Below are 13,890 nucleotides of genomic sequence, written 5' to 3'. Positions count from 1 at the left end.
GTGTGCATTCCCTGAGAATAACGGGACAAAGCCAAATACAACTGTTGGTGATGAGCTTGTATGTGATATCAAAATAGCAGCAATCTGCTCAGGTAATTTGTTTTAGCAGTGGACTAGTGAGGGACGCTAAAGCACTAACTAGAACCACATGGTCCTACCTGGCATTACCACACTTAAAACAATACCCACCAAATCCTACTTATTTGTGGTGCATAACATGTTGAAATGGAGCCCCACCTAAGCAATTATTCAGAGAATTTTTAGTAGCAAGATAGTCCCATACGATATCAACAAAAGGCACTGCTGACCAGCCATTCCTTCCCAAACTGGGTTTTCTCAAGTGTCCTTTTTATGAAAGGCATCTTCAGCACTAAAAACAGTTCTGATATTGTGTCTATAAGCTAACCTAGTTTCTTGGCTTCACACCCCAAATCTTGTGAAATGGGAAATGCAGCAGAATCTAATGGCCCACGGGCTGCAGCTCAGTCTCTCGCCAAGGATTCTCTTACCTGAAGTGCCTTTGGTTCCTTTCTGACCCTTTAAACCATGCAAACCATTCAGGCCGGGCAATCCAGAAGGACCTGAAACATATCACAGGCCTGTGACCCACAGGTGAAGAATGAAGAACAACCTTGAACTTGGTCACAGCTCACAGGCACCATCCAGCAGACGGAGACCCACAGATTCTCCACGTGAGAACCATGAGCTCTCACTGCCCAGATGTCATTATCAGGGCTAACGCCATGCCAGTGGTCATTATTTAGCACATTCATTTGGTGGACATTTTCTGCCAAGACAGCTTAACACATACATTTCTTTGGTTTTAACATACGGCTATTGGTTTATGACCATATCGTGACCCTTTCTCTCTCTCTCTCTAATCAGATACAATCTAGAATTACTGAATCTTGGTGTAGAAAGTGACATTCGGTATTATTATGACCATAAAATCCTAGAGAAGGGAAGGGATTGGATGGGAGCAAACCCAGACCTCCTTCCTCCAGGCTTAGGCTCTTTCCACCCACCATGCTCTGTAGATTCTAATTCCTTCAGGATCCAGTCAGATAAAAGGAGTAAGACAGTAAGGAGAGGTGGAGCCTGTGGCATGCTGTGGAATGCATGACCTGCCTGATTTTTTTTTAAGCACTGTGCTACTCAGAAAGAACAGGCCTGCAACTCAAGTTTGGCTACAGCTATTTCTTGGCAACTAGTTCTTTCAAGGAGAACCATTCTGATGCCTTTTTACAGAAACTATATTTATTTCATGATGATCACTGAACACTCCACCTATGTAATTCGATGTGATCTCATTGATGCCTGTATCTTCTTGCTTGTCAGGCATCAGTTTAGTTCTCGAAGGAGACCTCCACCAACTTGACTTTACTGAAGTTGTAACTGAACATTGAATACCCAAAAATCTACAGATTTATAAATATGCATTTATAATATCCATACTTATATTTCTTTATAATACATAGCATATTAACACTATATTTATAATAAAAATTTTTAATATATAAATAGATTTATAGGGAGGGGATAGAGGGAAGAAAAAGAGGGAAAGATGGAGGGAAGGCCGAGAAAGGAAGGGAAGAAGGCCGATAAGGAATATGCACAGAAATCTGCCAGGTGCTTCACACATGTCTTCCCCACTCACTGATTTGGAGGAAAGAATCTTCCCCTCAGTCCCTGGCCAACCCTGATAATTTCCAGTTTCACTGGTGGATCTTTGTCCAGTAGCTGGTCTTTGCTTCCAAGGGTAAGAGCCCCTCAGTGCACAGCCAGCTAGTCACTCACAGTTCAGGGTCATGTCCCTTGGATTTGCAATAGTAACGTCCTCAGCTAACATTTGCAGCACACAGAAAATGCCCCGCAGCCAGCCCATGACACTTATGGAGAGCTCCCGATGCCCACATGCCGGTGCATGTTCCATGTTGTGCAACACCATGTCTTCCGGGGACTGGCTTTTTGGGGGGGGTAAATTTATTGATTGCAAGATCAGGTCTTATTAGTCTTTCTGTGCCCCGCCGAGCATATCTCCTGACACACAGAGCTCAATAAATGTTTGTTGGATGAGTGAGTGAGAAAAGGTAGAACACGGTGGGTGAGGGAGTGAACAGGCAGAGAGAAAGGAGTGACTACAGCTTCTATTTGCATGTCACATCTTTCTTTGATAGATTTATAGGATGAATAAGATTTGAGGAAGTGAGGGGTACCATTTGCATATAAATAATTCAAGGATTTATTATTATCTGTTCATCAAAGCAAGTCCTCTGCTCACTTCTTTTTAGAATATGGAACAGTTAGCTGGTTCCATTCTATTCATTATCAGTACTTGAAACAGACAGTTATTCTATTTTTAAAATTTAAGTTTTTGATTGGGGGCAAATGAGCCATATTCTCTTGCACCAAAAATAAAAACAGAAAAAGAAAAGGTACCCTTATTTTCCATAAAGTTCTTATTTCCTAACCACTTCTACAGTTCTGGATGAGTTTATTTTCCAATCTTCTTTCCTATTTAGGAGCCAGGGTTTCCAGTTTGCACCAAAAGAATACACAGATCTTCTTCATCGGCCAGATCTGGATATTTATTGCAATCTATCTGAAATGATAATAAATTTTTTGAGCCCACTTTGCTATTTCAATGTGTTTGGATCTCCAGCTTAAGCCACCAAGATTGATGGCTCGGGGGACTTGGCTGGGGGCGGAATGTCTCAGCTTCTGCCAACTCTCCACTGTCACGTCAACACGTCCAGATCCCCAGTTGTCACAGTCCCAGCCCCTTGCCATTGTTGAACTGGCAGACCCCTCTCTGACCCAGTGTTATCTTTCTAAATTGAACGCAGCTACATCTGGGTAGGGTTTTAAGGGCAATTTTTCCTTTTCACTGAAAGCTTTTTATCAATCCCATCTCTAAGTCAGAAGGTTGTTCATGCATAAAATATATACAGTGTAGATGAGAGGCAATTAGGCTAACAAAGCACATTCCTTGATAATGGGGATTTTTATTCACCTCTCTGGTCTCCCTCCTGTCTAACAACTGTCATTTAAGGCTGCACGCACAGGCGGGGCGCTGTCCCGCTCACCAGTCTGATCTCCCACTCTGGGCTATGGTCATGGAGCGGCCATCTGAGTTAGCCAGCCACTCCTGGTAACAGGGATCCCATTTGGAGGTTTTATTTTGTTTTAAAGCCCCTGAAAACACTTCTCCACCCCCCAGTGGCCTATATACAGGTTTATACTCTTAATAGGGTGACTAACTTGTCCCTGTGTGTTGGGGACTTTCCTGGTACTGGCACTGAAGGCTCCATGCCCTGGGACACCCTCTCAGTCCCTGGCAAACCAGGACAGCTGGTCACCCTAATATTAAATGGGAACAAAGAGAGAGACTACAGGTAATGGTTGGACAAAGTTGAGAACTCATCAAAACAGATTTTTAACATGAGATTTAGAAACAGATTATTTTTAATTCAGAGAACACATGAGTGCTTACTAATAGAGTACACAAAAGCGTAAGACATGGCCCCCTCGCCACGGAGCCTCAGTCCCCAACGTACTTAGCGACAGGCACCATCGGGACAATGGGTAACAAGAGAGGAGCCATCGCTTACTCCACAGAGCACACAGGCAATCACGTCAGGGGCGGTGAGGGCTGTAGGGACGCAGCAGACGGAGCACGCTCATTGTAAAAAGGGAGGAGAAAATTTTTATGATTTTCGGAGCTCTAAGCTGCATGGCATTTCTTTTTGGAGAAAAGATGTTTCAAGGTGCTCTTTTGTCCTACGAAACGTTTACTTGCCCCCAGTCAAAATAACCCAATCCGCATTCTTTACACTGGTCGTCATGCAAGAGACAGCTGTCTTTAGGTTTCTATTATTTCAACCTTTTACGAATGCCCAACCAGGAATCAAGTGTCTTTTTTTTTAGAGGACAGGGAGTATGTTCTTGAAACTTAAATCTAAGAATCAAGCCACTTTTAGCATATGTTTAATTAAAGGTTAAATCGGATTGGACGCAGGCAGAACCCAGACGCCATGTGGCCTGTCCTAGCAGAGCAAACAACTCTACGTTCAGCAGCTGGTTTGTTCAAACAAGATAATCAGTCCCCTTGACTTATTTAGAACATACTTCAAATATTTAGTTTCTCAGTTCAAAGCGTGTCTGCCTGGAGTGCGGCTCCTTTTTATATCAGCATGATGAACTGCGACAGTGGATTTATACTGTAGACGCTTTAATTTTTTAGGAACGTATTTCACTGCTTTGTTTTGGCTTTGTGTGTTTTTTTTTTTAAAGAACGGTAGGTCACTGGCTGTTTCCTGTGAAACAGAGTCAGTGTATGGTCAGGAAGCACCACAGAAGGGTCCATCTGTTCGCTGGTCCGAAGATTTGGGCTGACATATTCATTTCCTCACCTTCTCTCCTTGATAAACTCGTTATTTCACAGCACAGAATTACGAGGTGCTTGGAGGTTGGGGTAATGTTGTTATTTGATCAAATTCATTACCTATTGGCTTTTAATAACATATTATGTACTGAAGTTATGTGAGAAATGAGAACTAATTCAAGCAAAGGGAGAATGAACAGTAACAGAAGCTTTGCCATTTCAGTCAAATCGGGTGGATGTGCCGGCACCACGGGGCTTGAGAATCCTTGCTATTTCACTAAACTAGGAGGGTAGGAAAAAGCGCAAACACAGTAGGAGTGGTTACACATGGGAAGTGTTTTCCACTGATTCTTTACCAATGTCATCTTCCAGACACTCAAAGAGGTGCCAAAGGACACCCTACCAAGGCGGTAGGAATCGCCAGAGACAAGAAACAGCCTCAATCACTAGAGAAACCTTTAAAACAAGGAAATGATCATTTTGTTTGAAACCCTAATTAATCACAAATCACTGGACATCACGTTGCTAAAAATGCTAATGAAAAGGAACAAAGTTCAACACACATAAAGATGGCTTGTTTAGGATGGGCATTGTATGCCAAATAATAGTTGGCTGCATGGAAATACTTCAGTGTGCCAGCACAACGAAATAAATGGCTTCTCCCTCTGTGGGCCTGTACCAGGAATACGTACCAGACCATCACTTGCTGGAAAACTGGAATCATCTGAAAGCTATCTGATGCATGGAGAGATGAGAGCAGAGAAAAATATTATTTGGATTTTCAGCACAGTGAAACGATGAAGCCCAAGAGGTTTCCAACTCTTCTGAGAGGAGGTGATTTTCATTCAACCAAAATTTAGTACAGGGATGAATCAATGAGCAGAAGATGAGTGAGAGGAAAAGAGAGGAAGGAAGAAATGGGCTGGTTGCAGAAAATACCACGCAGGGTAGAAATCTTCAACTATTAACAGAGATGAAGACCCTCAACTCTGTAGCTACCAGCTCAGCTATTCATTCTTCTATTTTTCCATTCCTTCACTTATTAACTTATTCAGAAATTTAGAAACACAGTAACCAAACAACAGACTTATTGGGTATCTACTGGGTGCCAAGGATATAAAAATTGTCCTTTAAAAAAAAAATCATACTCTACTTGGTGAGAAAGACTTCCAAGTAAAAGTTACACAACAGAAGTGCTGTGCTGGAGGTTTGCACAAGGTTCCCATGGGAAGAACTTTGTTTCAAAAATGGAAGAAGTGAACTAAAGAGAACTAATTACCATGGAAGAATGAAGGGGCGTGATGATTTGTTCATAACACATATTATGTTACATCATATTATGTCATAACCTATATTATATAACCAATCTACTATTGTCTGTAAAGACCAAAAAACTCAATGAGAAAAAAATGTTTCTTTATCTAACAGAGATCGTGAATCCTAGTTACTCTTTCTCTGGGGCATCTTATTCTTCTGTCTTCCTTCCACATATCATAGCTATAAATACATATTTATTTACATATATATATTTAATATCTGTCTCCTCTACTAACCTTGGGTTCCATGAAGGCAGTAACTATGTCTGTTCTCTTCAAAATTTTGTACCCAGTGTCTACCACAGAATCTAGGATATAGTAAATGCTTAACCATCTGCAGCGAGAATAAATGAATAGGCCTGAACACTATGGAAAACACTGGGGGAAACGCCCTCAAAAAGGAGGTGGTAGCACCATCGCTTTGGTAAAAGGTGAGTCAAGAGAATGGATGGCTGCTGCCTGAAGCCCTGGGGAGAAAATAGTAGGGAGGTGCTAACAGGCATCCACGGGAAAGGGCCCCGACCAAGAGCAGAGTCACTCGGCGCAGGAGAGGCGCTATGCATGTGCCCTCCTTGGGCCGGAGCTTTCTGATGGGCAGGGCTTCCTTCTGACTTACCCTTTATTCCTGGAAGACCTGGTGTGCCTGGATCTCCCATGAGGCCTCTTGGGCCAGGATCCCCCATTTCTCCTGGATGTCCTTTCGGCCCAGGAACCCCTTGATGACCTGAGGATGACAGGGAGGTTTTGCAAATACCCTGCAAAATGTGCTTGGAGGTTCCTTTTATGAAATGCATCGGGTTCCCTGATGACATGAGTTACACTGACTGGGAAAGTCATCTCTGTTCTTAATATACGGGTAACTGGAAACACTGTTTATTACTTTCCCTTCCCAGCCCTCCTAACTCTAGGGAGAAAAATGCACTTAACCTCTGGAGGAGAAAACACACTTCTGAGTGATTAAAGTTCTCGATTACAATTGTAACTTTCACTTTGATCTGAATTGGCAGGAAGAGGAGCCGTGTGGGGTTGTATGTGTGATATGCACCTGACAACCACAGGAGTAAAGAAAGCCAGCATCCTGAATGGCAGGTGAACTCGGGGTAACGGGAAAGGAGCTTTTACCTGTCAGACCATCACTGTGTGCCGGGCACCCTGAGACAGGACCAGCTCCAACGCACAGGTGAGCAATAGGTAAGTTAAGTATAAACTCAGCCCAAGTCAGGTGTTTGGGAAATAGCAGAGCCAGATCTGACCCTGGGTCTAAGCCAAGACTTGCTCTTTACCATATACTGAGAGTTAGGTGAGTACCCAGCAAGTCCCCAGGCATCTTTCAAAATACCTGGACACCCAGGTGGTCCAGAGGAGCCAGGCAGACCCGGCATCCCAGGTGGTCCTCTGGGCCCTTGAGCGCCAGGCAAGCCCTGCTCTCCAGGCACTCCGAAATGTCCTAAAGAGAGAAAGACCAGATCCTGAGTAGTTGCAGGCAGCTCTTTGAGGCAGTGGACCCATAAAACCTCTACCATCAGCCCTTGCTATTGTCTATTCTTACTTTTTAATATTTATATTTATCTTTATATGTATTTTTTTTAATATTTTATATTTATAGGACAAACCACTAGTCTGTGCTGAAAAATGACCATTTGAATCTGCAAATAAATTACACATAAAATAAAATTAAAGAAATATAAAATGATATATAACATAGGATGTAGCTCAGTATTTACAAACCTCTGGGGACAACACAGTCATTATTTATTGTAGCACATATGAAACAAGCTTATTAGCCTATACCTGTGCCCAGATCGAATTTAAGATCTATGAGCTTCACTGGTAGTGTGTTATTTTATTTATCCTGAAAATGTTCCTGTCCTAAGGTAAAGTAGCATCATTCTCATTTGCAAATGAAAAAACTGAAATATTAAAAGTCTTGCCTCCCCAATCACAGTTTATTAAGAACAGAGCTTCTGAGGGACTATGCACTGTATTTTCTCTTTGAATTGAAGCCAGCGGCAGCACTGAACCCACTACAATCATGTATGATCATGATTCTCTGGGTCAGACAGGAGATCTGTGCCTTCTTACTAGGCTTAAGCAAATTCAAGGCAGCTTTTTCCAGTCAAACGAAACTGCCTATTTAGGTAAACTCTGCTGGTCAATAACAGATGACATAATTAAAATTTTTTAAGCTAAAGCATATGGAAAAGAGAACAATTAAATAGTGGTAAACACAGGAGACCAGATAAATGACTTCAAATGTTCTTGAAATAATTTGTTTTCAAGAACATTTGCCTATGTGTAAAAGAACTCAGATTTATGATTTTTAACTTAAAATATTAGGCAATGGCCTCCATTTTGGACTACTTTCAGCTTGTAAAATCTTACTACGTTAGGGGCTTACATAAAAACACCAGTAAGTGTGGAAAAATCTCCTAACTGATGTTGATGACAGCAGTTACATGTTACATCTGGGCAGCAAGGTTCAGGTTACAAATGGTTTTCATGGAATCTCATTTGATCCTCAGAACAATCCTGTAATATGCACTGGGACAGTTTACAGGCGAGGAAACAGCTCAGGAATGATAAGCAACTTGCCCAAGACCCACGCACAGGAATGGTGGAGGTTGACTTTGGACCACCAACTTCCCTTCCTGAGGCTTCTCACTTGTACTTACTATAAACCCTGTAATGCCAACCTCAAGACTATTTTCCCCTGCACATATACATGTAAGCTGTACATTTCAGTTAAAATATTCTATAATCTAAATTGATTTGACCACCTCCCAGGTAAAAGAGCCATATGAAAGAGATGGAAAGAAGTTTTTGCCATTGTCATAGCTTGTTTTCCTATTAGACTTCCATTTTAGTAATTTTATAGGATAAAAACAAAGAAATAAAATTTCCCATAATAGCTTTGCTCAGATGTTCTTTCTCTCATATGGAATGAAACATGACTATTGCCCAAGAGAAATTAAAGTAATGCACAGAAGTATTAATATGAGATGTTTTAATTTACAAGGGACCCATCTAACTACAAACCTGGTTTCTTAACTGTCCACAATCAGCTGAATGACACTGGGCATAACTTATTTAACCAGTCATTTGTGGATGAACATTTGTTCTTTCCACGCAATGGATATCCCTGTGCACACATCTTTGTACACTTATCTGATTGTTTACTTGAGTTCCCACTAGCGGAATCACTAAATTAAAGGGTATGTATATTTTGTCAACTGTGGATCTTCTGTAGCCAGCCACAGCCTGGACCAGAGGGCAAGAATTCACTGGTATGTCACAACCCATTCTGAGGCATTACATGTCAACTGTCATTAATAAACAAAGTACCGTTTTGAACAACTTAGATTTATTGTTGGGGATGAGGTTTTACACTTTTTGGGTTTCGCTTTTAGTAAGTTAGATATTCAGTAAATGTGACAATGAGACAGCTCAACAATGGCAGTCCTTGCTGGCTTTCACTGATGCTTTTCTGTGCACGAAAGAAAGACCTGCAATGGTAACCTGAAGCTGTAGCCATTGTGAGTGGTTACTGCTAACGTATTTTTAATTATACAGATTGCAAAATAGTCCAACTTTTTGTTGCTTGCAAATAATCATTTTCGACCTGTCAAAAATCAGGGCATGCCTAGGGGAATATATTGTTAATGCCAACATCATAGGTCATAGGACCATGGTGGAAAAAAAGTTGTGAGCCCCTGGTGCATGATCCCAGCGTCCTTCCAGGCCAGGGACGTGATGACAGTGTTCCTACATAATCCTTCTGATGTGTATCCTAATGGGCAAAGGGGGCAGAAAATACTGATAAAATCATTGCCGGCTAGGAAGATGAAGTAATTATTCCATTTTTCAAATCAAACTTCTTCTTTTTTTGTTTTAATAAGAAAAATATGTAGCTATACCTGGACATCCAGGGCTACCTGGCTCACCCTTTGGGCCAGGTAGGCCGAACTGACTTGCAGGATCACCTTTGTTTCCTGTAAGTGGTAAATTGCACATCACATTATTTAAGAGAATCACACAAGGAACTTAATAACTTTTATGACGTTTGTCTTCATAGTTTATCTTCAACTATTCCAGGAAAGGATATTTGAAAAAATGCTTTTGATTTTTCTACATAAGAACAAATGGATACATAGATGTAAGATGTGATTTGAACACACACATTTAAATACACACACATAACTTTATATTCATAACAATCACCAGAAATTATATCTTAATAAGCTTAAATTTCTTAATTCCCTAAAACAGTTTCACGTTCAGGTCTCTACTGAGAAAACTGTGTGGCATTGAGTGACTATATCCTTAAACTGTGTTTCAGAAACAAAAAGCTGAAATTATTACTGTTTTATTTGCTGCAATCACATTTCAAACTATCTGTAAGGAAGCTCAACTCAGTGTCCTTGTAAAAAAAGTCACAAAGGCACACTTTATTGGTGATTTCACAAAAGGCAGCACATTCAAAGGCCATTGTAGGCAATGACTTCCCATCGTCTCAGAGAGCTTTTATACAATGCTGCTGTATGCTTCCACATGCAAGGTCTTACATTATTGCTGGGAGCCAGGGATAAATGGAGGATTCAGAATGGTATGGTATGTAAGGGCAACACTATATGGGGTTGTAAGGGACTAAGACACTAATTAGGCCTATTTTACAGTACTGCCTACCAACATCCCTTCCTAAGGAGTCCCACCATACTTTATGGAAGTTCTCTTCCACCTGACCATACTCATAATGGTGGCTAATTGTTTGTAGAATAAGAACCTGGTCCATGCCAGATCAGCTAACTCAAGAAATTGGAATAAAAAGTGAGAATTTGAGATCTGTGGCTATTCAGGCAGAAATAAAAAGGACTATCATGATATAGATTATCACAATGCCTTGATGTACAGCATGTTGGAGTACAATCCAAACATATCCAGAAAGATCCAGAAAGGATACTGAATAAAGAATAATGAAGCCAGTTGATAGGCAGATAAGTAAAAAACAGACCATAGACAAAAGCAGAAAAGTCTCTCGAGAGAACCCCTGGGTTGCCCAAGGCCTAAGTTCCACTAGCCTTACAGTCTGGCAGAACTGTATCTCTCCCTGTGGAGTCCACAAGACAGCTTTTACTCCAGGTACCTTGAATGCATTTCAGTTCCTCGCAAACATGGCCAAATGCAAGTAGGAAGGATATAAGAAGAGGTAGGTTTGCACCTTGAGACAGGCAAAGGTACTATAATAAATGTGTAGGTAACTAGAAGAGGAATGAATTCTGAACCCTGAAGCTATAGAATGTCAAATTCAAATATGAAAACTTACCTATTTGTAACTATTTCTCAAGAAGAAATCTAGATTATTCTTTCTGAATAAATAAGTATGCATAGCTCATTTTTCTTATAACAACCAAATTATTCATGGACTGTCTCTGAAAGTGTAAAGCATGTTTCATTGGTGGTAAGGGAGAAGATTTTTAGGTAGTTAAATAATTACTGTTTCATAGCTGAAGGTTATTTATTTTAACATGTATTAAAATAAAATGACTTCACATCAAACATGTAAATTCCCAGATAGTAAGGTTAAGGCTAAGGTTAAAAAAGTGAATCATTTAAGGTAGATTTCAAAAAATATATTAGCCCAATGGCATATAAAGATAGAAAAAATATTAAAGGTTTTATGTAAACACTGCCATTTATGATATCTTGATTTTAGTTTGCTTGCTTGTTTGGATAAAGGGTTGATAACACTTCTCCTTCTCTAAGGACATTTTTGAACTTGGGTTAACTTTCTGTTTCCCTATAAACCTGATAAAATTATAATGACAGTTGTGTTAAAAGGCAACATTGTTTTGACATAAGATACACTAAGGTGCATGGGGCCAAATCCAGATTGCAGTCTGTTGTAAATAAAGTTTTATTGGAACACAGTCACACCCCTTTGTTTGCATATGCCTATGGTTGCTTTTATGCACAGTTGAGTAGTTGCAACAAAGATCAGATAGTTGAAAATATTTATGATTGTTCCCTTAAAAAAAATTTTACTGATCCTTGGCTTATGTAAAAATAACCCAATTATAAATTACATGTGGCCCAGGAATTCTTAAGTAAACTACTAAGACCTGGTGAAAATCATGGCTTTGGCCTTCTCTGTGTGTCTGACTCTTGTAACTGAGACCCTAAAGGCTATACCTATAGAAGAGTCCTTACACAAGACACTGGCTCCTGTGTGGCCTGGGGCTCCTAAGCCAAGGTGGACACTGCCTGTTGAAGTAGACCTGGTCTCCTTGCCTCTGAGCAGTCAAGTAAGGAGCTGCAGTCACTGCAAGGACTGCTGCATGGACTCCCACTGGGGAGGAGGACCCGGTGTGCCCTACAGGCAGGCCGTTTTCTACCTGGTACCCTCACATATGAGTGACAAATGTGGAAGACTTGGTCGTGAGTGTCTGACTATCTAGTAGAGTTCAAAAGAACCCCTTGGAGGTTGCAGATTGTTTGATAAATTTTACTTTTCAAGCCAAAGTGCTTGCTCACAATGTTACAAACACCCAGGACCATGAGCTTGATGGACGGCTGCTGTATTTCCAAACCATACCTTTAGGTCCTCTTGTTCCATCAATTCCAGGAAGTCCAGGATGCCCTGGAGAACCCGGCTCACCCTGGTAAGTTTAATGAAATAAAAGTAAAACCTTAACTGGGTTTCAAGTACAAATGGCACGTGTATGACATGACCCAATTACAATTTTCCACAGACAAGTTGGTTTTTATATTTTACAATAGTAGAAAAAAAACCTGGAAATACATTGCAAGCGTACCACTACATGTGTCCAGTTTTTGAAAGTTGCTAAAACTCCTCCAGAATTGGAGACACCAACAGACAGCATCCAGTTCTCTATATTTTATTGCAAAGTAATAATTGCATCACATAACCTGAATTTTAAGTTTGGATGTATAAATAGATACAAAATAAAATATGATTATAAATCATTTTCAACCCAAAAACTTTAAAAGTCTGTTTTATTCCAAAAAATGGATTGCAAGTTATATTATATATTTTCCAGAAGATACGATATAGGCTACTACATTTATTGTACCTCCTGGCTTCTCAAGGGTTGTTTTGCTAATTGTGAAGATCAAATGTATTTACAGCAAATTCTGTTAATATCTGCAAACATGCAGGAGGCTTAGAAACTGGAATTTGGGTTGTTTTTTGGATGACTTTTATTCTGGTAAACCAGCAGTCATGAGGCATATCTTTATGGAATTTATAAATTCCCACTTCATCTACTAAACTGTATTTATATTTATAGATTGTAGAGTGTCAACATCAGTGATTGATTTCCTAAAGGACAGGCTGAGCCTTTTATATCCCCTCCCAGCTTGCCCAGAAATGTGGTTTGGTAGACAGCGAGTGCTCAGTGAATATTTACTGATTCAGCCAAACTGGTCTCAGAGTCTTAAGTGAAAAAAGGCAGGCCTGTGAACTTCCAGGTCTAAAATAATGTCTTATCATCTTGTACAATGGAACGGCCCATCTCATATTTTCCAGTTCCCTGTCTTCCCCTTCCTCTAAACCAGGCTCGGGGGTAATCTGTGGAGTAAGTGACTTGGTCCTCTGTGTCAGGGGAAGCAGGCAGGCACACTGGTCAGAAATCAGTTACATCATGGCCTTCCGGAAGGTTCCACTCTTTCCTTGGCATACCTCTTTCATTCTAAAAGCTGGCAAAAGGGCAATGATATACACTGGCGGATTATGACTCCCTACAGGCAACCCCAAAGCAGAAAAGTTTATTAGTCCTTTCCTCCCAAAACAGCAGCTGCTTACCTGGCCACCTGGAAATCCAGGAAAACCAATGGTCCCTCTCAGCCCGGCTGAGCCTGGAGGGCCCGGGAGGCCGGGAATCCCCGGCTGCCCAGGACTGCCGGGCTCTCCTCTGTGGAATCCAGGTAGTCCGTGTCTTCCAGGCTCTCCTCCTCTCCCTTGGATCCCAGGATGGCCTTTATCACCTGACAGGGTTGGAAGTGTTACGAACTTCTAGGAAATCTTAGGCTGGGCAACAGTTATGTGGAGGGTCTTAGTCCTACTGTTAGGAAATGAAATCAGAAGTATTGGGACCCCAAATCCTGCCCTAAGACTCGTCAGGATGCCCTCTGGCTTCAGTGACCTCACGTAAGAGAAGCTGCCCATGATCAGAC

General features: G+C 41.0%; 1 protein-coding gene across 1 annotated transcript in view; it reads right to left on the bottom strand.

The window, feature by feature from the left end:
• COL4A4 (collagen type IV alpha 4 chain) overlaps positions 1-13,890 on the bottom strand; it is a 112,641-nt gene that overhangs the window by 20,871 nt on the left and 77,880 nt on the right. The window contains exons 33-38 of the mRNA XM_073217775.1: positions 13,520-13,701; positions 12,290-12,353; positions 9,615-9,689; positions 7,040-7,147; positions 6,317-6,424; positions 510-581 (exon numbers count right to left, since the gene is read on the bottom strand). Of these exons, the coding sequence (XP_073073876.1) occupies positions 510-581; positions 6,317-6,424; positions 7,040-7,147; positions 9,615-9,689; positions 12,290-12,353; positions 13,520-13,701 (609 nt within the window). The remainder of the gene's footprint in view (positions 1-509; positions 582-6,316; positions 6,425-7,039; positions 7,148-9,614; positions 9,690-12,289; positions 12,354-13,519; positions 13,702-13,890) is intronic.

The sequence above is a fragment of the Manis javanica genome, chromosome 12 (assembly GCF_040802235.1).
Source record: "Manis javanica isolate MJ-LG chromosome 12, MJ_LKY, whole genome shotgun sequence".
In the NCBI taxonomy this organism is placed as follows: Eukaryota; Metazoa; Chordata; class Mammalia; order Pholidota; family Manidae; genus Manis; species Manis javanica.
The sequence above is the reverse complement of the archived record's forward strand: the minus strand, read 5'-3'. Positions and strand labels throughout refer to the sequence as shown.